The sequence below is a fragment of the Gymnoscopelus braueri genome (genome assembly GCF_963280865.1).
Source record: "Gymnoscopelus braueri genome assembly, chromosome: 2".
Classification (NCBI taxonomy): domain Eukaryota; kingdom Metazoa; phylum Chordata; class Actinopteri; order Myctophiformes; family Myctophidae; genus Gymnoscopelus; species Gymnoscopelus braueri.
In genome coordinates this window covers 33,964,982-33,991,931 of record NC_137604.1, presented here as the reverse complement: position 1 = coordinate 33,991,931, position 26,950 = coordinate 33,964,982, and the positions used below count along the sequence as shown (strand labels likewise).

At 42.2% G+C, this 26,950-nt stretch overlaps 1 protein-coding gene across 3 annotated transcripts in view; it reads left to right on the top strand.

The window, feature by feature from the left end:
* Positions 1-26,950, top strand: part of rgs12b (regulator of G protein signaling 12b) — a 67,318-nt gene that overhangs the window by 4,547 nt on the left and 35,821 nt on the right. For all 3 annotated transcript variants that reach the window (XM_080442919.1, XM_080442920.1, XM_080442921.1), the window contains exons 3-5: positions 275-514; positions 979-1,968; positions 12,745-12,864. In XM_080442919.1, the coding sequence (XP_080299045.1) occupies positions 275-514; positions 979-1,968; positions 12,745-12,864 (1,350 nt within the window). The remainder of the gene's footprint in view (positions 1-274; positions 515-978; positions 1,969-12,744; positions 12,865-26,950) is intronic.

Sequence of the window (26,950 nt, the reverse complement as noted above, 5' to 3'; positions counted from 1 at the left end):
GTCCAACTTCACTTTAAAATGTGAATGCTTGTCTTGGTCGTATATTATATTATATTATATTATAAAAGAAAAATTTAAATAAATATAAAAAAATAAACATTTTATATTATTACTTTATTTTACTGTAATGGTACTAAACACGGTAAACTTGTGATACAACAAGTGCATATCAACACTGAAAGCTGTCATATTATTGTTTTTAATGGCCCTCTAGTAGTGAATGCGGCATCATATTCTTTGCTACCAAGTTATAACACCTGATCACTCCCCACAGGTGATGCATGACAGTGTGCGTCTCTGCAGCGACAGAGGTCAGGTACTAGCCACCTATCCCGCAGAGAAATTAGCCTTCAGTGCCTGTTGCCCTGATGACCGACGCTTCTTCGGATTGGTCACCATGCAGGCCACAGATGACCACGACGAGCATCACTACAACAATGGGCGAGAGGAAGAGAGCAGTTTGAGAACTTCCTGTCATGTGTTCATCGTAGATCCTGACCTCTGTCACCACCAGGTGTGACTAAAATGTCATGTGCATGAGACATTTATTTAATTTGGTATGAAATTATGTTAGAGGGCTAGACCACTTTGGTAGAGGTTTGGGTTGTGTAGTTACCTTGCCATGATATAACTCCAAAGGTGGGCAAGAAATCAATAATAATTGCTCCATAGAAAATTGATACTACTTAATATTTTTAACTAAACAACCCAAACCTGTACCAAAGTGGTCTAGTCCTTTAATGACATCATACATGAATCATCGCTATGTCGCCCACGCACGCACGCACGCACGCACGCACGCACGCACGCACGCACGCGCACACGCACACGCACACGCACACGCACACGCACACGCACACACACACACACACACACACACACACACACACACACAGAGGAACGGAAGCAAAGACGGGAACAATTTAGAGAAGAATTACATATTTGATAACATTTCCATCACCACTATCATTTCCTCAGGTCCATTTGGGTGTGGCCACGAGGTTTGGCTTCGAGTGTACCCCTGACCCAGACACAGGTGGCTGTCTGGAGTTCCCCCCGACATCCCAGCCCCTTCTCCAGTTTGTCTCTGTCCTCTACCGGGACATGGGAGAGAACATTGAGGGGGTCCGGGCCCGAGCCTTCCATGACCCAGACAACGATGCCCAGCAGAACCACAGCACCAGCAGCAACAGTGACAGCGGGATAGGTAACTTCCTGCCAGAGGAGAAGAGCAACAGGGTGCTGTTAGTGGACCTCGGAGGACCTAACCACAACCCTGGCCCACGCCACTGGGACAGCCCTCCTCCCTCCCAGCAGGCCTGGAGCCCCAGTCAAGGAGCCCCCGCCTCCCACCTCCCGCCTCCCCCTCCTCCGCCAGCTCTGAGAAACGGCCACTACCGCCACGATCCGCCTCTGGCCGACCTCCCCCACCCTCTCCCCTTGCCTCATCCCTCTCTCTCCGATGGGCCCGGCCGGCACTCCCGAGGGCCCCACCCACACCAATACCCACCGGGGAAAAGGGGAGGAGCAGTGGGAGGAGGAGAAAAGAGAGGTGGAGGAGGAGGAGGAGGAGGAGGAGTGGAGCAGCATCGCTGGCTGCCCGTCCATGTGTTGAGAGACTGGCGTCAGCAGCACCATCACAACGTGCACGGGGCGAGCAGTGACCAGGAGTCCTACGCCGAGTCCACCGACGGATGGTCCTCGGCTAACTGCAGCACCCTGCCCCCGCCCATGAACAAGATCCCGGCCGACCGCTACCGGGCCCCTCTGGCCCCCGGCGACCACCTGCCACCACCTGGTGGGAGCCAGCCTCCGCCTCCACACTCCCACACCCACAGGCTGGCTGTGCAGAAGCAGAAGGATGAGTGGGCCAAGAAGCTGTTTGGCATCGGGGAGAGGGAGAGGTCAGGGACAGAGAGAGGGGGCAGGGAGAAGAAGCGAGGGAGCGCCAAAGACGGGGAGAAAAAGGTACGACTGAGAGCGAGTGGTGCAAATGTGTGAATGGATGGATTGGCTGTTCTGTTCCATGCTTCTCAACAAGGTTATTTTTCTGATTACATTTTGATTCTTATTTTTTAAGTAATTTGAATCTAGCAGATGTCTTCCTGTGTTTCTACTAACTTTACTCCAAATAGTTTGAATTCTCGTTTTGACCTCAGTGAGAAAACTAGACATGCTCTCCACACAGTGGTGTATGTTCTGCTGTCTTATGCTAAGCTAGTTTCTGGGACTGTCAACTTGTGGAAGGCGAGTGTTAAAACTAACCCCGAGATGAGAATCCCCAATGGCAGGCTGCAGCCCCTGTCACACGCTCCTGTGGTGGAAAATTACTCTCCATTGTGTATCCAAGCCTCCCGTTTATTGCAGCCATAAATTCATCTGTGTTCGTCCATGTGCTCTCAGACATAATCTAATTTAGCTCCTTAGGGCCTTGTACTTTCTCATTCAGTCACTCAATCAGTCAGTTACTTTTTCAATAGTGTTGAAATTTGTGAGGAGACATAAAATGTAGCTGAAACCAATTTGATGTACTGTGTAATGACCCAAAGCACATTGATAGCTCCTATTGTAGACTGCAAGTACATGGAGGATGAGTCATTTATCCACTCTACTCCGGTATCAACTATCAAAGCATGTATTATTCATTTGCAGGACATCTGTCTGCGGTGAAAACCATCTGTTTCTCTCAGTAATGAACACACACCTGAGTCTTACAATAATCCTACAGTAGTCCTACAACAGTAGACCAGTTTGTAGACTAGTTTGTCTGGTGAAAGGAATCATTTATCCACTATTACGTATTTAACTGTTAATAATAATCATAATAATAATGTGTGAGGGAGCTTGGATTTTTTTGTGACAACTTCTCTATACACTTTTTTAGTCTACCGTCCAACATTCATGCCAAAGTGATGCAGGCACCAGTAATGTACCGGAAATGTATTTATTTATCTATTTTAACGTCAATATACGGTTTCTGAAAACATAGTTGTTGCGTTCCAAAATAACCTGAGCGCTCGTATCCTGCAGTGTTCATTTTGCCGCGGCACTTACATGTTGTTTTTCTATGTTATTTTGAACAGAATTTTGGGAATCGCAGTTCTGACAGACAACTAAAATGGAGGTGACACAGAGGGAATATCAGTGATTAAGTGGACATAGCCATTGGGGACACTGAGATTGATTTGCTGTGTCACACCAACCTGTATGAGTCTATTATATACCACACACACTCCCTGACAAGATTCCTGCTGGGTTTTTGTCCATCGTTCTCTCACAATCATGCCCACTTTTTATTTAAAGGCTAGTCCAGCTATTCCCAACCTTTGGGTCACGGCCCACTGGTGGGCCTTGAGGGTATTCCAAGTGGGCCCCAAAATAATTGGCAAAACACTAAGATTGTAATGGTAATATAAGATTCATATTTTAAAAATAAGTAAAAAAAGAAAAAAAAACTTGACTTTTTGTTTCATTTTGATAACGAAACATAGGAACAACTAGGAGGTCTCCGCCAGGCCAGGTAGTTTATGGTGGGCCAGCATTGTATGAATTTATTGCACAGACACAATATGTTGATTTGCGCTAGTGTTGAAAATCTGTACGAGTAGTAGCAAAAAGTGTGTTTAGTAGAAAATGATATATGAAGGACATTGTAGTCAGGCATGGACTGTGTATAGATTTGTGTATGAGCTACTTAACTCTTAAGAGTTATTGGTGTTAATGTGAAGTGGCTTGTTATAGTGTTATAGTCAGGCACATTTTGGTTGGAGGTTCTTCAGTGGCCATAATTTTGATAGCATGTGTGACGGTTCAGGAGTTATGAACAGCCTGTTAACACATCCACCGCCAAGGGCTAATCTCATAATGTACTCACCAGTGCCAAGGTTTTATTGTTGTTTTTTGTTTTTTTCAGGTCGCCATAGGCCCCGTTAAAATCCTTTAGATTGCCCGATCCACTGTTTGTAAACAACGTGCACATGTCCTTGTGTCTACTCGTCGAGACCGCGTGTCAAACGGAGCCGCCATGTTTGAGTTCTGACAGTTTATGTTAACATGGGAAATGCGAGGATGAAAATCTACATAGGTTTACAGGGCTTTTTGTGTACGACTTAGAATGGAGGCCGACGGGAAACAAAAAACGGGATCGCACTTCCGGTCGACTTCGGGTGGTGTTACACTGAAAATGGTCCCCCTAGAAAATTGAAAAAAAGAAAAAAAATTGAAAAAAAGGAAAAAGCACCACAGCCCGTAGGCTACGGGATCGGCGCTTAACCGTTGGATTTAACGGCCCGTAGAACTACGGGCCCGGCGGTCAATGTGTTAAGTATACCTGGTTCTCACCTTAGCACCTCCTCCACCACCTTAGCACCACCCACCTGTCCTAGTCCCTCCTCCTCCTCATGCCCACACCTGTTGTGTTATGATAATGAGGGGGAGGGTATCATTTTACTGTGTCATTAAAGTGCTGTTTTTCTATTGGCACGTTTGACCCTCAAGGTTTCAGCCTCCAGGAAGAAACTCAAAATAGTCAGAGAAGACATAAAACACCATAAAAACACCACCAGGGGGCTTAATGAAGTTCTATCAACCTCATAGACACATGAAAAACCACCTCTTTAACACAGCAAGTGGTCACATGGGTGGCCTACGAACGCTTTAGAGTTTTTCAAGTGGGCCCTGAAGTGAAATAATGGATTGTCAGACACACATCTTTGGAAGTCCCCTTTCTTACCTTCTAGATATTGAACACTGTGTGGGAATAACTTCTCTTGTTCCTTTGATTGTATGAAATTGTTGTTCTCCCAGAAGGGTATTTGTGGACCCGGTGTCAGAGACCCCCGGGGGGACAATTAGAGGAAGTGTCCACCAAGGCAGAAAGGGGACAGGGTGGCTGTCATAGACAGGAAGATGGATGTTACCCTCTCTGAGCAATGTTCTCAGACTGGAGACACTTGAGCCTTGAAGCTGACTGGTTGTGGCTGTGATTCTAGGATTTGTCACAGTTAAAAGTGGGCTGAAGTTCAGTCCAGAGAAGAAGCTGAATTTGGTTTGACAGAAGTTGTTGTAGCATTGGTGTATTGATATACTGTATGGTTGTCTTAGTTTCATCGATTAATTTATTACTACTGTCACTTTTGAAGTATTTGTGCTGATTTGATCTTATTGTAGCCTAAAATCTTTACTTTTGTGTTGATGTTTGCCACAAGGTGGCACTGTTTCACTATCTAAAACCCAGACAAAATTAATTTGAATTCAGAAATTAACTGCCTTAAAATGTTAATAATTACAAAGCAATAAACCAATTCATCTAGTTATGATCAGCCTTGTAGATGCAAGATCCCGTGCGTGTTTTAAGCCGACTGTGCACATAAGGTTTAACTAATCTCTTGGAAGCTCTCAGGCACAGACGAAGCTCTCAGGCACAGATGCTATGATGTAGGTGTTTTGCAAGTGATAACTGCCTTGTGCTGTTTTTTAATGGCATACACTGCCAAATTCAGGACAGTCGTGAGGAACTGCAGCGGGTCATGCAAAGGCTGAATGGTAACACCACTACACCCTGGGCTTTAACATACCGTATTCATGCTTGTTTTCAGTGGTGTAAGAACTACTCAGATGTTTTACTTACGCAAAAGTAGCAATACCACAATATAAACATACTCTGTCTGTCACAAGTAAAAGGCCTGTATTCAAACTTTTACTTTAGTAAAAGTACAACGTTTGGCCATCAAAAGATACTTAAAGTACCAAAAGTGAAAGTACTCAAGTTTGTCAAAATGTTTCAAAAATGTACAAGCTCACTAGCTCACAACACGTCACTTGTGGCGCGTTGTGAGCTTGTTATTTTTTTCTTGTTGTGAGGCTATTTTTTAATAGCCCAAGTATAAAATAATGGTTACGTTATGATACGATATGTTTTTTTATTAGTAATCTAAATCTGCTAAGTAACTAGTAACTACAGCTGTCAAATGATTGTAGTGGATTAAAAAGTACAATATTTGCCTCTGAGATGTAGTGGAGAAGAAGTATGAAGTATCAACAATGGAAATACTCAAGTAAAGTAAAAGTACCTCAAAACTGTACTTAAGTACAGTACTTGAATGAGTACACGTACTTAGTCACTTTCCACCACTGCTTGTTTTCTTTTTCCATGGCAGACAGCTGTGTTGTCTCTTAAACAGGAAGTATGCGTCTTCTCTGTGGAGAGACAACAAAATAGTGGAAGTCAAACAGTGTGTGTGTGTGTGTGTGTGAGAGTGAGAGAGAGAGAGAGAGAGAGTGAGATCAACTGTGCAGATAAGTGCAGAGAGTGCTCTATTTTCTAGTCAGATCTTGTCTTCCACAAGCCTCTCTGACCCAGCTCTGATGCAGCCACACCCAGACAGCCTAGCACAGCTGACTGACATCAACACTTGGACTTTTCTGGTCTAATCCAAATCCCCAGCGTCCCTTAACGATCCCTTTGTTTGTCTTACTGTATGCCACATTGATTCAAGATTGTTACATTACGTAACATAACATAAAGGTATATGTGAGTAAGATTCTTGATTCGTAAACCTCAATGCTCTTTTTGAGAATAAATAAAGCTTTCAATCAATCTCACAGAGAACAGCACCTTCCTGGACCTTCCTTCTCCAAGCACGTTGGTCATCAGCTAGGGAGGGGTTCCCAGATTTTCAGGTCAATTCCAAAGCTCTTCAAGGAGGGTTTCCGAGCATCTTTGGAGCCACCTTATACTCACTTGCCATTTCTCAGCAGTCTTGTGCAGGGCATCCTTTTTTTTTCTTCATTTAGAATAGCCAATTATATTTTTTACCCATTAGTTCGAACCCACAACCTCTGTGGTGGTGGGTAGGGACTTTACCACTGCGCCACCCGAGCGCGTGCAGGGCATTGTGATCAAAAGGCCAGTCCATCTGAGCTGTGCCTTAGCAAGCAGGGTAGGGATGCGGGGATTACACATCTGACACCTTCATATGCGTTTCCAGTTCAAATCTGCTGCTCAGGGTGCTGCTGGTTCGGTCCAGTGAGGGAACGACCGATATCCTCAGTCATCTGCAATCTGTACATGTTTGTGGATACAGCCTCCAGCATGTCCGTGCCTGCTGCTTCGTTACTCACCCATCACCACAGGACTCTGATAAACGATGGTGGTAATATGCCATGACTTGTGCTTAAGCCTGGCGAGAACAGCTACTGAAAGGGGCTAAGAAGCACATGAGGTACCGCCCAAGGAAGTTAAGTTGATGTTGTGCAGATCTTTTTTACATTACCCGGGCATGAAAACCATGTTGCGAGTCAAAAAAAATACTGCTTCCGGCCGGGGGAATTACATATAGACACTTTCAGCTGTCGTTCTTTATCAGGCTTTTCTCCTCGTGAGATGCGTTTATACGTAGTTCAGTTATTCTTAAACATTTTCATGTCAAGGACCCCTAAATTGATACGTATTAGGCCTTGGACACCAATTTGAAAATATTTGTCCCAATACTTGTCTAATCTAACAACAACTGTCTGTTATGGGGTAGATGACAGTTGAGAGAGTGAAACCTCTTTGTATACATTCTCTCTTATAGTTGATACAATAAAGTGAAATGCAACTTTTCCTCATTTTTCACCGGGTTCCCCCTGGGTTCTATACTAGGTCCGCTCCTTTCTATCTATTGGCGAAAAATAGCCGATCTACAAGCTCACATCGTGTAGGCTTGTGTGACATGTTGTGACTTTTTAGGTGTGCTATTTTTGCCAAAGTGGTTAACTTGCGCAGAGAACTTGAATTTCAGAATTCCAGAGTATGTACTGTATATATTTGCACAGGGTCAACCTCACTCTCTTGACCAGCCACATCTGTACCAAGTGGCAAGACGTAGTTAGATGAATGGAGGTGGTCCTGGTTGTAGTGCGTATTACATGCCCCCCTGACTCAGACAAGCTGAGTTTTCCCAGTTAGTTACACACACACACACACACACACACACACACACACACACACACACACACACACACACACACACACACACACACACACACACACACACACACACACACACACACACACACACACACACACACACACACACACACACACACACACACACACACACACACACACACACACACCAGTGATGTAAAGTAACTAAGTATATTTACTCAAGTACTGTAGTTAAGTACAATTATGAGGTATTTTACACTTAACTGGAGTATTTCCAATTTTCAGTACTTTAACTTCTACTCCACTACATCTCAGAGGCAAATATTATACTTTTACTCCACTTTACTCCACTCCACTATTTTCAAATGAATTTTTATACATTTGAAAATTGACATTCTGCATAATGAGTACTTTCTACTTTTGGCACTTTAAGTACATTTTGATACCAATACTTTTGTACTTTTACTCAAGTACATTTTTTATTCCAGACTTTTACTTGTAGATTACATTGTAGAATACATTACAGTATTGATACTTTTACTTTTGAGTACTTTTTCCAACACCGGAGGACATGAACATTTTATGATGGTGATTTTATGAATGCGGTTTGAATGCATTTTTAACCCTAACCCTAAAGCTGAGGACATTTGTTCCTCCTAAGTATAGTAATACAAGTAAGCCTACACACACACACACACACACACACACACACACATTCAATTCTGTATCCAGGCAACACTGCTGGCCCTCTCCTGATGAAATGCCTGCAGCACCTGGTCCTTGTCAGCCAATTAGATACACATATCTGGGCCTCTGGAGCCAATCAGCATTGATTATTATTTACCCAGCATTCTAGTGGTGTTGACTTAACTGTGGCATCTTCTAATGGAGCGTTAATCCATACGCCAGAATGTAAGAAACCACACAACTGTTTATTTTGATGCATAGAAAAGGGACAAGAGGTTGTTGATGAGTGAAGCTCAATGGCTTTTCCACTATAAGAACTAAGTGAACCGTGTCATTTAAAGTATTTCACAGGTTCGGGATTTGTTTCCATACACTATGGCTCTGTTTCAGATAATGTTCTTCTCAGAATCTAATGTTGGCCCTGCTCAGGCGGTAGCTAGAGGGCTCTGGGAACCCATAAACTCAGAAATTGTACTTTCAAATGTTTTCTAAAATAGCTTTTTAGTTTGATAATAATCTTCTCAGAATCTAATGTGAGCCCTGCTCAGGAGGTAGCTAGAGGGCTCTGGGAACCCATAAACTCAGAACTTGTACTTTCAAATGTTTTCTAAAATAGCTTTTTAGTTTGTTTGATTCCTAAAGTACCTTCCCTGTTCTGGTTATATTGGAAACTAACCCTAAACAACAACAAAAAACATCACAGAACTTCCCAGGTTATGGAAAGTTCCAGGTTATTATGGAAAGTTCTTAGACATAAGCTACTTGGATGCTATCTGCATTTTAAGTTACAACAAGCTCCATTAAATTCATGAAACAGAAAAGTCCCATCTGATTGTATTGAATGACGATAAACTCACCAATATAGCAGTTGTACGAACAGCTTGGGTTATCCTCTTTGTCAGTAGACTTTGTTTGAAACAAATCCACCGTTGTCATGTTATGAGCAACGTTCTGTCAATAAACTCTGTGCAGCCATAATGTTTGGAAGCACTCGTTTTCAATCACTCCACATGAGTTGCATGTTCTGTCAAGGTGTTTCAAAGCTCACCTTTGTTTCCTTCTCTGCTGTTCAGTGCAGGTCAGCATAATTACACTGTGAATGACGTTGGACCATAAATCTTGAGCTCATATTTTCTCATGCTGGGCTGACTTTATACTGTAATAAATGGTGGGCATTAAGTTGAGTGTATTAATGGTGGGGAATAAACTGCATTGGTTACGGCAGTGGTTCTCAAACTTTAATTTCAAGGACACCATATAACTCTTAGAGTTTACAAATGGAACCAAATAGATCCTTATTCATCCATTTGGTTCCATTTACTGTAAGGGTCCATTTGGAACCACTTTGAGAACCACTGGGGTAAGGTACTAAGTACGCTTTGTTTGACCCAAGCATGATAAACTGCTTTGTTGATCAATTCCAATGTTTTGCTAATTTTAGTAATCCTATTTGCTTTCTGTTAGGAACTGATCAATTCATCACCATCAGTCAATTCTTTGCATGCTGGTAGTAAACTGATTGGTCACTGGAAGTGTGTTTGCTTATGCATGTGTGGGTGCTTACGATAGCACTCTATACTGTAGAGATGAGCTTAATTTATACTTGTCACCACATGACAAAAAGTATGTATTTTCAAAGACTATAATTTTTTTTCAATTGAGCCTTCTCACTCAAAATTACAGGATCGTACAGTAAATGCCTTTGCCTACCATTATGTGGAATGTAACATTTGAGTGGGAAAAGAAGCATATCTCTCGCTGTCGGCCAGAAACCTTGTGTCTCCAATATTTCAACTTTTGATGTTTCTTGGTAACTTAAAGCCCTACTTATGTTGTACAAGAGTGACGCGCAAAAGTAGTGATCTACAAGCTCACAATGCGTCAATTTGTTTTTGAAAGAACGTGTGTATCTGTGCGTTTTATACATATTGAACCAATGAAAAGAAATGACATGAGCTTGTGACTAAATATTATCTACAATGGATCCAATTGGAACACAGGGTTCTGTTTTTCCCCCCCATTTCCTGAAAACTACTGAAACAATTTTGGATATACAATAGGCATGTAACGATTTATCGTAAATCCATTTAAACCATGTCAACCATTCAAACTGGTGACAATTTAAATTGATTTAATACATTTATCGTGATGCAAACGTAAACAAAAAGGAGAAGAAAATACAGGATCTTTGTGAGAGAATTGTTTAGAGTTTTCAGTCATTTGCTACTGTATTGAAAAGAGGATAAGAGACAACACAGTGTTGTAAATAAAAATAAAAGAAAACACTGGATTTGTGTAAGAGAAATAACACACCAAAAAAATCCGTCATTTGTATGGAAAATCATTTTGTATCCTAGTATCGTGATTCGAATCGTATGGTGAGTTGAGTGCATCGTTACATGCCTGATATACAAGGTTTCTGACCGACGGCGATGATATGAAAAAGTCATGAGCTGTAGAAAGACGGAAGTGCTCTGCCAAGCTGCACACAGATCTATTCCTATCAGCAGGGGACTGACTGGTTGAATGCCACCACTTTAACATTCAGCAGCACACACTGAGCCACCAGCACTGGCCAGGACCGCTAAAGTTCAGCAAGGATCCTGCTTTTTAACCCGTTCAATCCAAGAACGCATCTGTGTCATTTTTTTATTTATTTTCTTTTATATACAAGCCCATAGCGCTATGAGCTTGTAGATCTGCTATTTTTTTAATAAAAATCGTGAACATTTGTGCAAATCTTTGAAAAAAAGTCTTTGCTTCTGGGGGTCCCTGGAACAAAATATTTTGAGATGGGGGGGGGGGATTTTCGGTGGTCCTTCACATGATTTTTTTTTTGAGAACCACCGATATTATAGCGACATAAGCATAGGATTTTGAAGACATTTGTAGATTCCCCAGAAGCAAAGATTTGAGTTAGAAATGTTCGCTTTAAAAATATATATATATTCAAAGATTTGCACAAACTTTAACGATAAAAAATTAATAAAAGCCCAAAGTATAAAATAATGGTTATAGCTAAAAATCTAAAATGACACAGTTATGCGTTCCTGGATGGCTACCCCCCCCCCCCCCCCCCCCCAGTACAAATATAAAGAATACACTTATGCTTTGAAAAATGGTCTGAAATCATGTAACGTGTGTATATATATGATTTGAACTTGCACTGTACGTCATTATCAAACCTATATGTTATTGTTTATGCCCATAATGACTGGCTATCCACATGTTTTGTAGCAATTGTAGAAATAATAGGCCTTAAATGTTCAAAATTTCACACCATTTCCCAAAGCATGCATACCGTATATTCTTTTGTACATTTAGGAACAAATTGCCAGGGTTCCCATAATGTGTAGTTGCCCACACTTCCGGTTAGCTCAGCCTTGGAACCCTGATCCAACTTGTTATACGTGAATACTTAAACATCCTCTTATTGTTCATTTGTTTGTTTATTTCATTTACAGTACATTTTTCACATACACAGGATTTGTGTATGCATTAAGCTACTTAAGCCCTATACTGTATATTTCGTTGTATGACAAAACATAGCTGATGAAATGGACAATATACAAATTTGCTCTTTTTGAACAGATTGAAAATAGAAATTTTTAGAAATGATTTTAAAATGTTCACTTACAATGACATGCCCAAAATAGGGACCCCAGAGTGGTTAACCCATGCTAACTACATCACTTGGAGTATGGAGTAGTGCCCGTGGCCCAACTCTATATTAGCTAAGGCCAGTTACCAGTACCGTAATTTCCGGACTATAAAGCGCACCTGAATATAAGCCGCACCAGACAAATTTAGGGAAAAACCCAAATGTGTACATATACAAGACGCACTGGACTATATGCCGCAGGTGTAAAATCCTTAGATTTAGAAGGTCACCTAGTGGCCGTTAGCTGTAAAAATCCATAGATTAGCCGCACCGTTGTATAGGCCGCAGGGTTCAAAGCATGGGAAAAAAGTAGCGGCTTATAGTCCGGAAATTACGGGTATGTCTCTAACATGCATGTCTCTGTTTATGGTTGAAAACAGAATTGTGCATGCATGCAGTATGTATTGTATCAGCAGGTGTATGTGAACATGTATGTCCCCTGTCCCCCCCCCCCCCCCCATAGGGAGGCCGGTTTCGTGGACTGACCATGGGGTTCCCACCCATCCCCCAGCGCTCTTCAGCCAGACGCTCCTTTGGTCGATCCAAGCGCCTCAGCCTGGCCCGTTCCCTGGACGACCTGGAGGTAGGAAAACACACACACACACACACACACACACACACACACACACACACACACACACACACACACACACACGCATTACTATAAACATTTTAGAATGGCGATTTTTAGTAGAGCTTATAGATCTGCTATTTTTGATGCATGACACTGGCATGCAACTAAGTATAAATCAGGCATAACTCCAACCCCAATCTGGGAACCCATTGGCAAAAAAAGGGGTAAAGAATATCACATTCTTCTATACTTTTGGGGACACTTGGCCCTCACAAGTGTAGCAACAAGTCCACACACACACACACACACACACACACACACACACACACACACACACACACCAGATTCTAACCTTGCTCAGCACAGTCTGATAGCACATTTAAGTGACACGTGCCCCATACCCTCCAGTTCTAATAATAGCCGCCAGCCGCACATCATACATCCACAGGTGACACGTGAAGCGCAGAGCCCTCCTCTCTCGTCACCGTGGTAACCGTACGCATCAGTCTCACCGAGCGGCTGTCGAAAGCTTGTAGTGAGTGTCCTGAAAGCTGATTGGCTGACTGGCTGTCTGAGTGGTTAAGTTCACAACTGAGCTTGTAGATTGCCTATATTTGCTACTTTTAATATTGGTGAAGAGATTTGGTGTAGATGGGGGGGGGGCTGGTCCAAGTACAGTTACAACTCAGGTCTGTTTCACTATGACTAGAGGGTTTTAAGTGGTTAAATAACGTGGTTACATTCAGTGAAATTCTGCGGTGACTGTGAGACATGTAGTGTCCATTGTGCTGGTCATGGCTTCTGGCAGGACACACTATGCCCGCACGGCCCTGCAGTTTACTTACAGTACTAGTTGGTTTGTCTCCTCTGTCCTCATGTGATAGAGATCAGACCCAGGCTAAATGTTTCCGCTGTTTAGAGGCTACCAGGGCGCGCACACAGCAGATAAGCAGATTCCACACCGCTGCTTCAGAATGGGAAGGAGCCAGGATTCTAACACAGTGACAGCGTGTTGTATTCACTGTAGTGTTTAGGAGCTGGGGAAATACAGGTCAACAGTTTATTTATGTGTAAGTCTCAAGGCTATTATAGTTCACTCTAATACTAACAAAATAACTAAAACTAGGAAAACATTTGTTTAGTTAACTGAAAAAAAGGCTTTTATGAAAAAACGATAATTAAATGAAATTGTATTGAGTGTTTACAAAACTAATGAAAACTAAAAATGTCCTTAGTTTTAGTCTTTGTCAGTTCATTCCATACGTACTGTAAGCCTAGCATTTTGGTTGTATATGAAATCCATTCCATTTGTTTAATAACTAAAGCAGAAACCTTATATATCCATATTTCAACTTGCGCCTCACAATAGTGTCAAAAGTTCGATTTTCTAACTTTTGACACTATTGCAAAAATGTCTAGATTAAGTTCCCCAAAAGCAAAGTTCAGTACTTAAAAGTAATGTCCCTACCATGCCGCAAAGCAGAGATATATAGATATATAGATATAGATGGCATACTGTTTCACATGGTACATGTTATAGATATATATTACATTTTACATTACATTACATATATAGATACTAAACGCAGAAAACACAGAATTTCCTGTATCACATAACCATTGGTTTTCCATGGTTGAATACCACAGAGAAATCTAGGAAAGGAAAGTAAGCTAAAACCGTCTTTGTTTTGGTGAGCAGCGAAAGTGTATTTACATTTTTTACTAGAGACAAGAGGCTGCACTACCGGGGGTGTGCGGGCAACGGCTGAAAAGTAACATAGCGTTAACGAGAACTCCTAACGCTATGGACCAGAGCTTAGAGAAACCCACAGAACAACAGAAATGGGATTTGTATGTGTTGTGATTTTGGTTGACCAACCGTGTGTGGTCCTTTAAGAGTCACAGCATGTAAAGGACAAAAACACCTGCCTATTTGTGTATGTACAGTTTGTGTGTTTAATACATGGGGATGTTACCCTCTCATTGCCATACATCCCATGGCAGGGAGTCTACCCCCTACCATTTTCTTCCGGTCATTAGGCCCCTTTCTCTTGCTGCACATGCAGTGATGTCTTCAAACAGAGAGGTCTTTGTGTGTGTGTGTGTGTGTGTGTGTGTGTGTGTGTGTGTGTCAGTGAGAGAGAGAGAGGGGTGTGGGGTGGTGGTGGAAGTGTTTCTAATGAGCTCTGATGAGCAACGAGCTGACATTCCACTCGTTAGTGAGGGAGGCCTCACACATACACATAACTAATTACTGCTCTGAAGCACACTAACGTATGCACACGCAGAAGCTATAATTATCTTGCAATCAGGGTGCACTGCACTCCTACGGTCTGTGGTCATTAGGGTTGGGATCCTTTTAGGATTCTAACGATTCCGGTTCCTTAACGAATACCTCTTAACGGTCCGATTCCTTAATGGTTCCCGGGCCGGGGCGGCTGGCGTAGCGGTCCAGGGCACCTAGGCTGCTAATGAGGGTGTCGTGGGTTCGAATCCCGATCCCGGCAACCTTTGCTGCGTGTCACTCCCAATCTCCCCATTTCCTGTCAGTCTACTGTATACTATCAATATGTCTATTATTGAAAGGCCTTTGAGACCTGGAACGCATATGTGTCACTTTAGATTTCTTTGGCTATTCAAAAATAGCAGATATACAAGCTCATAGCGCGGCACAGAGTGCCGCGCTATGAGCTTGTAGATCTGCTATTTTTGAGAAATCTTGAAAAAAATATGTTTCGATTTTTTTTCAAAAAACTGTTTGGATTTGGAAAACATTTTTAAGAATCGCCTCAGGTCTTAAAGGGTTATAGGCCTTTCCTATAGGGGGTTCCAAATGGACCCTAAGAGGTTACAGGTCCATTTGGTTCCATTTGTACACACATCAGAGTTATGGTGGGCCCTGAAATGTAAAAGTTTGAGAAGCACCGGTATTGTGACTGTATAGCCGATGTGAAATCCACATGCCAGCTCTGACAGTGTGATCAGAACCGGTTCCAGAAACTGTTCCAACCAAATCCGGTTCCTCCGATTCCTCAGGTTCCTCCGGATCCCAACCTTTAGTGGTCATACTGCCATCTTGTTAGCTACTGGTTCCCTTATAGATGCCATCTTAGCTGTATCACCACTCTGCAATCTGCATGCTTGAGGCTAAGTGGCGGCTTGCTACTCGTCTTGTGATGTGTCTGATTTGGAAAGCTTGGTCGTAACACAAAACCACTCGTCTTGTGCACACCCACACACTGTCTTGTGACAACAGGAAGGGTAAGCAAAGCGGGCATATCTGCCCCCCTGTGTGTGTGTGTGTGTGTGTGTGTGTGTGTGTGTGAGTGTCAATATGAAGTCTTATTGGGAGTATCATATTACCTAACTTATTATTACTTTCTAGGCATGTCATAATAAGCAAAATATTACAGGCATCTAAACATAATGCACATATAGTACCTTTATTGAAAGGATAACCCCTTGAAATGTATCATCTCGTTTTTGAGAGGGTCCTTATCACAAAAATACAGAGTACAATAGACAGAACAATACAACAAATACATCCATGCATACATAAACAGGGACAACTTGACAAAAACAAAAACAAAAGCTCTCCTGAAACTGGCCTCAGGGAACACCTGATAATCCCACCGGCAAACTGTGCAACAGGAGTGCAGGTTGTGCCAAAACACACACACACACACACGGCCCACCACGATGGAATGCTGCCGTCAGGCTCCACTGCATGGATGGGGGTGTCGACTCCACTCCACTGTACATGCCACACCAAGGGGAAAGTGTCAGACATTATTCTGGCCTGTGGCTGTGGGGTTCTGCACAATACTACGATAATATTATTGCGTCAACAGGGGTGTAATTGATTGGATGTTGGCAAGTTGGCTATGTTAGGCCTACGCTTAACAGACAACACAAATATTTGTAATTTATGTAATGCACATTTCAGGCTCTCATTTAAAGGAGAGATCCGCCCATTTTAAGTGTTATCTTTGATGTGTCGCTTATCACTCACCATCATTGAAAGGGACGTTGAGTTATTTCAGAGAGTCCCGTGTCGTAATTTTTTCGACCCCCTCCGTTGGCATAATTGGAGCCCGTGTAAGAGTGAAAATCGTCTATTATAACCGATGCAACAGTCCACCTCATTGTGGACTCTCATGATACTCAAACGTGCACTGAATGTCGCGAACGAGCTATCGTTAATGCAGAACGATATGATGCTTGGTTGCTTACTTCTTCCACAGACGCCAGGTTCTGTGGAAGAAGTAAGCAACCAGCGTCTAGTTCTGCACGAACGATAACTCATGCGCGACTTTCAGTGCATGTTTGAGTATCATGAGAGTCCACAATGAGCAGTAGTAGAGAAAATACTAACTTTACATCGGTTATAATAGACGATTTTCACTCTTACACAGGCTCCCATTATGCCAACGGAGGGGGTCGAAAAAATGACGACACGGGACTCTCTGAAATAACTCAACGTCCCTTTCAATGATGGTGAGTGATTAGCGACACATCAAAGATAACACTTAAAATGTCCGGATCTCTCCTTTAATTTAGGATATATCTTTTAAAGTGTCATTGATGGCTAGGCGTTAGTTATTTATTACCATCTCTGGCGCTGTTGACATGTCAGTGACCCCCCCCCCCCCAGAATGTATTGTTCTGACTTCCTATGACACGTATTGAATTTTTGCTGTCATATTTTTCTTCTATTTGTGTCTTTGTGAGGTATGGGTGTGTGTCAGTGTGTGCTGTATATGCAAATAGTTGTGCGTGAGGAGGACACAGATGATTGATGGGGAAATTTCCACGTCGGAGAAGTTGATCTTTCTTGGCCGTATTCTGCTTCTTCATGTCTTAAAGGTAGGGTAAGTGATTTTCTTTGGTTAAAATAAGTGTTAAATAGCTCTATATTCTGATAGTACTCATTGCTATAGAGTGTTTGTTCAGTAAAAGGAGTCTCCTTGTCTCTCCAGCTCTTTATTAAACACAAAATAGATTTTCGTTTCAGTTTCAGTTTCATTTTCAATTTTATCCAATCAGGATAGAGAACTCAGTCAGGATATAGATTAAACAAGTGAAATTTGAAGTGATGACACAAAGAAATGAGCAGAAAAAAATTGAACTGGAACACTATAAAAATGAAGCTTAAAAATGGGTACTTTCTCCTGATTGGCTGAGATTGACACCTACCGAAAAATGTATTTTCTGTTTATTAAAGAGCTGGAGAGACGGGGAGACTCCTGTTACTGAACAAACACTCTATAGCAATGATTACTATCAGAATATAGTGCTTTAACCTTTTAACAAAATACTTTTTGTTTTAACCAAAAAATATCACTTACCCTACCTTTAACTAAGAGTGCCAAATTGCCTATTAACTTGAGTCCCTTGGTTCTAAACATATTAACCGTATTGACTGAAAATAATATTGGACACACCCTTCTCTACCACAATGCTGTGTTCAAATGTTACTTACAATTAGGCTAAATGCAGAAATTGGACCATTCACGAACGAGAAAGGCCAAGTTGAAGCCAGTCGTTGAGTTGGATGACCTGGATTGGGTTCATGATCTTACATTTTGGTGGATATAACGCTTGCTTATTCTTGGAAAGCGTTGTTCTTCCAAGTGACAAAATCAGTTACAGAATACATAGACAATTGTGAATGCACTGATTCATTCATTTAGAGCATGCTAATCACAAGCCCAAACTGCACGAGGCAAAGTAAATCCCAGTCATAACAACATGAAAACAGAAAAAAGGCACAGTCACAATGGTCATTAATTAGTCCGCAGACTGGGTGGAATCCTTGGTAGTGGAGCAACCGTCATTGTACAGCTTCATGGCTACAGGCACGCAGGACTGAACGAGTCCATTGATCCTCCGTGGTGGGAGGCTGAATTTGCATATGCCGTGAGTACTCAGCCGCTCCATTATTTCCTTCTGGAGGGGCTGGGAGGGGTTTTCCATATGATCTTCCTTGTACTAACTTCCTTCTATAACTAGAGCTGCCTTCTTCACAGGCTTGTTCAGACTGTTTCTGACCCTTATGTTGATTTAACCCCACCAGCAGTCAGCTGCATATATTACCCTTCCTGCAGCCTGTGTGGCAGGGTATTGTCATCGGTCCTGTCTGTCTGTGTATTGATTAACGTTTCGGTTGAAAAAGTCAAGGTCAAAATCGAGAATGGATGGGCGGATTTTCATGAAACGTGGTGGGAATGATAGCCTGCCCGAAGAGATGATTTACCACTTACCCTATATACTTTGTACAACAAATGGGCGAGAATAGCTCACAATTGGCTCAAAGAGCCTGTAGATCTGCTATTTTTGCTCAAAATCAAATAAAAATCAAATTTAAATATTTGCCCAAAATAGGGATGCCAGGGTTAAAGTGGTTACCGGCAGTTGGGTTGCAAAGGTCAATCATAGAACAATTGTCTTTTGAGAATAAATAAGACTATGAGTATGTGTGATAAACTAATGTATCGCCTGGATTTTGTTGTTGCCCCTCTTATTCAACCTTGAGCACCTGCCCTCGGTTGGGTAAGATTGGGCAGTGATGAATGCCCGGGTAGTAATCTATAAATGTGATTTTGAAATAGTCAAAACCAGGATCAGTTTACTTTTAACCATTTAGACCCTTTATTCTTAGCGAACTGATACTTAGTTGACCAGAGTCGGCTTTCTTCCCAATACACAAAATCCTCTTCGCTGACAATAGCTGCTCTTTTCGGCAAATGTTCCCACCAGAATAGAGATTGATTGATTGAATACTTTAACAAATTACAAACAGTACAGCAGTACAATTACACAAGATGCCAGAGTTCAAGTGGTTAATTATAGTATATATTTATACTGTATGTTTATTTGAGTATTTATACCAGGGGTCAGCAACCTTTTTGACATGAAGTGCCTCGTTTTATTTTCTTCATAGTCAGTGTCCCATATCAACATTAAGTTTGATTATGACACCACATCAAAATAAAATATTTGGATTGTCCATATACATAACAACCCGTTTATTTTGTTTCTTCTTATTTAGAAATATTTTCTTTCACATCAGGATGTAATGACCATTAGACTCCCAGACTCCCTCCCCAGTCAGAGTTAGGATTTTGAATGAATGTAAAATGATGTGCAGGATGTAATTTGCATACAGATGTGAGGGGACTTTTTTTTTTTCTTTAAAAGAAAATAAAAAACCTCTCTCACACTTACGCCAGGGTGCCAGTGATATCCCTCCCCTGTTCCAATGTTGGCACCCGTGCCTAAGGTTGCCTACCCCTGATTTATACTGCTATGTACAGTACTAGAAGGTCGGGCCGTCTAGTAGCCTGGCCCGCACATCGGAGACGGAGACAGAAGAGCGTGTAGACGTTCCTTGCAACACCGGTGCTTGTTTCTCGCACATGATTTGGCAATGCGCAAAACGAAAGCGAAACCTAACTGCAGCATGCAAACCGAAAGCGAAACCTAACTGCATCATGCAAACCAAAAGCGAAACCTAACATGCAACTGACAAACAGACAAACTGACAATTTCCCAGTTCGTTCCCTGGTACAGCCAGTTTGCGGATTGTAGTATAGATGACTGTCTACTATCCACAAATCTGGTGTCTGTCTATGTGTGCTGTGTGTATGTCCGCGTGTGTGTACATGCACAATACATGAACAGACATGTCCGACCATCACATGCTTGTGTATGTGTGCACATTAGACTGTTCGTTTTGAGCGAGAGAGTTCTAATACTGTATCATCATCCCCATAGAGACGACGTGTCTTTCTCCTAGTCCACGGGTATTGGACAGAACACGCACAAATACACACCATGGCAAGATTCTCAGTCACATTATGCTGCTGAAATTCCACATCCCCGAAAATCGACTTTAAGTTCCAACTCACCTCAGAGTGACTTTCATGGAACATTCAGAAATTTCAGCATGTACAGAGAGGTCCATGCGAGGATGGTTCCGCCATCATAATGGAATCAACCATCATCATGGTTTCTCCTGCAGCACTCAATCTCATTAGTTTCAGGCATGAAAGAATGCTTGTTGAACAGTTAGCCGAGGGACTGAATGAAAACAATTACCTGGGCTGGTTGGGCCTACTATTGAATATGAAGAATAGGTTTTCTGGTGCTGGCTTTGAAGAATGTATTTCCCTGTGCTATGCTGCTTTAGCGCTGCCATAGATTTCACCCTAAAAGGAGTAGTTCACCCCCCCCAAAAAAATCGTATTTTCTATCAATTACACACCCCATGAAGCCTTGAATTCATGGCGATTTTTAGTTTTTGTCACATTCCTAAGCCAATAATTTGATGACCGGCGGAAAGATGCCAATGTCTCCGGTAGGAGAGTCTCAATAGAGTGACTCCGCCAGTCATCAAATTATTGGCTCAGGAATGGGACAAAAAACTAAAATCTCCATGAATTCAAGGCTTCATGGGGTGTGTAATTGATCATTTTTTGGCTGAACTACTCCTTTAAATGCCTGCCACCCAACAAAGTAAAAGACGACCCATCTGCTCAAATCTCAGTTTGCTCTCCAAACACTTGCTTAAGGCATACTAATTAGATGACAGACCAGAATGGACAGCAGCACATTCACTCCACATGGATTGTGTGTGTTCCTTAGTGCCCAGGGTCTGCCCTCTGTAGAGAGTCATGCCTCTGCGTTTGTGTGTGTTTCATCCTACAGCCGTGTGGGAGGAATAGAAATGACACCAGGGTGGGTGGGAAAAAAAAACGGAGCGCAAGTAAGAGCAAGTGTTCTAGAGATAGAGAGGAGACGAGAGGAGGGGGCGAGCTAGCGGAGAGGCAGGGCAAGGGAGACGATAGAGAGGGAAGAGGAGGGGGATAAGAGAGAGAGAGAGAGAGAGAGAGAGGGAGAGACGAGGAGAATCTAGCAGCAGCAACAGTGACATTGTGGAACAGTGTGGAGCCCTCACTATCATCAAGCTTTCTCTCTACGACACACACACGCGCACATAGACACAGACACACACGCGCATTAAGCAGTTGGTGGCTCTGTTTTGACAGTGCTCTCACATGCAGTACTGAGGATTACTTGTCTCTCCCTTCATGGAGCAGCAAACTTTGAGCGTGGATTCTGAAACAACCACTGAAGGAGTGAGTAATGTGTGTGTGTGTGTCTGTGTGTGTGTGTGTGTGTGTGTGTGTGTGTGCGTGTGCGTGTGCGCGCACAATACACATGTGCCTCCACTCCACTGTGGACGGTGCCTGTATGGTCATGTAAAGGAATGCTGTGGTCGACCAGTTTCAGCTGATCGCTCCCTTCTGGCTGTCTCATAACGATGTGTTAATTTAACTCAAAGTGTATCCTAATAAGTTCATTTGGTTCCATTTGTTCTCGCTCAGGTTAAATGAACACTTGACATTTTACAGCGTGTGGTATATCGGCTATTTATTTTTTATTGTTTATAGGGCTTACTGTAAGTGGTCAATCTCAAATATAAGGCAAATAATCCATCTGTCCAACACTACCTGTAACGGCTCTTATAGTCCTCTATTAAGTTGATTGAGGCTCGTGGGGATGGCTATTAAACAAGGCACATTTCATGTGGCGAGCATGAGCCAATCAGAGGCTTTTGTATTTCCCTTTTGATTGGAGAGGCAACCTGTTGATTGTTTGAGTTGTCTTTTGTTTAGGGATAGGGATCGAGAACCGATTCTATCACGGAATCGATTCCGAAGTTATTGAGAATTGGAAATCAATAAGGTTTTGGAGAGCTCAAGTCTCGAGAAGCGAGTCATGCCGTTCTAATAAAGCTTTTGACTTTTGACCAGTAAAAACAAGTAACATGAATTTAATGGCTTGCATGCGCATATCGCTTGAGTGTTGTGCATCAGTTGAAGTCAACACGCTCTACATTTGATTGTCTGCGGAAATGAAAGTGATAGTGGCCACGATTAGCACCAATTTGCTATCAATAATAGAAAAGGATTGTTGGTGGGATCTATTAGGAAATAGGAATTGGACCGATAAGAAGGATCGATAAGGTGACCAAAATCTATTAAAATTAACGATCCCCATCCCTACTTTTGTTCCTGAGCATAATGACATGATCCAGTCTGGGTCTCTACAAGGAGCTCTTTGAAGAACGCCTCATGTAGTTTGAGTTTCCAATATGATGATGCTGTAGCTTTGATGCTATTGTGTGTACTGACAATTGTAAGCCTCACACATTATGTGGGCTGTTTACATAAATCATTCTGGGCACAGTGAGCTCCTGTCACATTACGTGATTACGCTAGTAATCATAATCATTAGCCACGTTTAATTGAAACAATGGTAGTTTTACTTTTATAGATCACTTAACAGAAGTGTATTTATGCCACTACTAAGCAGTAGCATGTTACAGTATGTCAGGTTATTGTGCTGCCCAGCCGTGTTTTTCATTATGGTATACATTCCAACAGGTCTGTACAGTAGTTGAGCATGTGTGTGTGTCACTGTGGTGCGGAGTAGCATAGGACATTGTTTCACTAAACACATCAGTGAGAAATAAGGGCAGAGAACGCCCCACTAGCACTCTGACCCCGGACCTCCCCCCAACACACACACACACACACACACACACACACACACACACACACACACACACACACACACACACACACACACACACACACACACACACACACACACACACACACAGATGCACAAGGCATACATAAAATGTAAGGCGCAAACATGCATAATGCACCACCAATGCATTCACACAGAGAACATACCCAGATAGAATAAGAGGAACCAACACACACTCAAATTCATAACAACAATACATGCCATATCCTGTACAGACATTTCTTCATGTGTGTGTGTGTGTGTATGCAAATGGGTGCATGTGTGTCTGCGGGCATGTGTGCGCGTGGGTTTTGTGTGCGTGTGTGAAGTCCTCGTGGTATCTCCAGGGGGAAGAGTGTGTTTGGAGGGTCAGATGATCAGATAGCGTCAAGAAAGTGTTTCTTCATGAAATGCCTCAGGAGAACAGTCACAACCAGGCCCTCGCAGCTCAAACGGTGGCTGCAAAGAATTCTTAACTACTTGAACCCTAGCACCCTGTTCTGTGGGGGGACGTTCGCCGAAAATAGACGCTCTACCACCTCACACACGGGCGAAGGGATTTGATGTAGAGGAAAAAAGACAAGTCAAGTTTAACAAGTATAGAGGGTTCAAGTGGTTCGCTTGTTGTAATCACCTTTGAGGGCCAGGTTTGTAGGGTTTACCAAGCCAGAACGGTTCCAGAACGGGGTCATCCCTATGTTCCCCGGGTTCTATGTTCCCCACTAAGGTTAGGGTTAGGTTTAGGTTAGGTCCTATATTCCCCGCTCTCCCTAGGAAAGCGGGGAACATAGGACCCAGGGAACATAGGTACGGTCCCGCCAGAACTATTCAGAAAGTGTCAGATAAATCACCCAAACAGTAGAGTTACTACATACTTTGCTTTGATCTTCCTGTGAGCCACCTGGCTCCAGCTGTATCTGGCAAACTCCACAAGCTATTAACCCATTAAGACCTGAGGCCGATTCTCAAACTTTTACATGTCAAGGACCCCCAAAATGATATGTATTTGGACCTGCATCTCAAAACATGTTGTTCCAGGGACCCCCAGATTGAGTTAAAAAGTTTCGCTTTAAAAATATATATTAAAAGATTTGCACAAATGTTCACAATTTAAAAAAAATAGCTATAGCGATCATATAGCTATAGCGATCATAAAGCTGCTATGTGTTTGTATATCTGCTATTTTTGAATATTTAATAATAATAACATAACATACGGCTAAAATCTAAAATGACAGATGCTTTCCCGGTTTTAATGGGTTAATGAACCATTCAAGTATTTGCTAATTGTTTTTGGCCCTTGTCTCACACATTTCTTCAATATAAACTAACAGGTCTGTGTACAGTAGTGGTTCTCAAATGTTTGGTGCCCAAGGCACAGCAAAGGGCAAGTCGAGGCACACCTGTATTCATATCCGTGCAAAATAGCCTCCAATAACATTTGTTATCACTCCTATGACGCTATAAACTTAACTTTTTTTACTTACTAATACCAAATAAAATTTGACAACAATATTAGTCATGAAATATTAACAAAATAATTCAAGAATTAAATTGAAACGTTGCAAAATGAAGCAGCAATACCATAGTAGAGGTATAAAAGAAGTAATTGTAATGAAAGGAGGAAGGTGTGTGTGTGTGTGTGTGTGTGTGTGTGTGTGTGTGTGTGTGTGTGTGTGTGTGTGTGTGTGTGTGTGTGTGTGTGTGTGTGTGTGTGTGTGTGTGTGTGTGTGTGTGTGTGTGTGTGTGTGTGTGTGTGTGTGTGGAAGAAGAAAGCGATGAAAACAACATCAGCAGCGTATATTTATTTATATTTAGTAAACCAAAACAAGGTCATTAATAAAACAACAATTCACTTGTCAACCTTATGTCACAGTCCTTTCATTTCCCCTAGACGGGATCGTAACAAGCTGAATTAATGCATATGGAGTGTGTGTGCACTGCAGTGCATGCACGTTTGAGTGCTAGTTAAGTAAGGTCTACCCTCAGCTGGTGACCTGTGTATCCGTTTGCCTGCTGGGCAGAGAACCCTGCTGATAGATTTCAGACCCATTAGCGACCGACGATGAGGCTAATTGGCTGATTTAATTCTAGATCAATGGTGACGCTAATGATGTAAACTGTGTCTCTCACAACATCAGGAATTCATAAAAAAATGAATCGAAAAAACTTTAGCCTTCTGTTCTGTTGCCTCTCCTCTTCATCTCTTTGACAGTAGAGGGCACTGTTGTGTAGGATATATATGGGTGTGGGTGTTGGGTGAACTCCCTGTAACAGAAATGCACATCTGTCATGTTTTCTTTTAATTACATTTTTAATTAATTCAGAAAACTGCTGGAAGTTGAAGCAGTCGTTCTTTAATTGATTTATTTTATTTATTCAAAAAACTGCTGGAAGTTAAAGCAGTTAGTCTTGATTAAAATGTAAATGTATTCATAAAACTGCTGGAAGCATTCACGGTTCTCTGTGTATTCCATTTGTTCTTTAGTTTTCAAAGGTAAAGGGAATGCCATTCTCTGTCTCTACCTTGCTGTCTCTTCCATCCAGTCAGCTTCAGTACATCACCATTCCCTCTATCTTCCAAGCAGCTGGATATTAATCATTGTCACTCTGAAGCATGTTTCATTCAGAAGCTCTGAAATAGAGAATCCAGCTGCCTATAACAAAATGCTGTCTGGTGGGGTATAGAGGATGTGTGTGTGTGTGTGTGTGTGTGTGTGTGTGTGTGTGTGTGTGTGTGTGTGTGTGTGTGTGTGTGTGTGTGTGTGTGTGTGTGTGTGTGTGTGTGTGTGTGTGTGTGTGTGTGTGTGTGTGTGTGTGTGTGTGTGTGTGTGTGTGTGTGTTTTGTTCGCATGCATGGATGTGTGCGTAGGCCTGGAATTGTGCTGTCATCAGATCCCCCTAGAGAAAGATTTGTTCTTGAATGTTTTACTGTCTCTGGAAACCCTGAGCCAGCAGAGAGAGAGAAAGAGAGACACGCACACGCACACACACACCGAGCTAAGCTCAACTGTCTAGACCACAGGAATTAGACTGGTGAGAGAGATGACACTCTTCTGTTGGCTTTGTGCTTCTCTTCTCCTTAACCCTGAGGTATACTTGATTGCATGCCAGTATCGCACAGCGAAAATTGCAGATCTACAAGCTTACAACGCAGATGCGTTGTGAGCTTGTAGATCGGCTATTTTCACAATTATAACTTAAACAGGACCCCAATGGAAACAAGCCATAGAGCTTTCTTGGGTTTAATCCTTTTAGCATCCCTTTGTATTGAACTGTACTTTCTGTGCTTTCTTTTGAAAACTGTTAATAAAGTAATCAATTAATCAAATCAATCAATCAATCAAAAACACCCTGTGATGGTCATGATGTCCCATTCTCCTTGTGTGGATAGGTCATACTTAGTTGTCCTCTCCTCCACTGATACAGACAACACAAACTCAGAACACAGGTGGTGTCCATTGGACATATTTATAGAAGCCCCATGCCAACAGGGT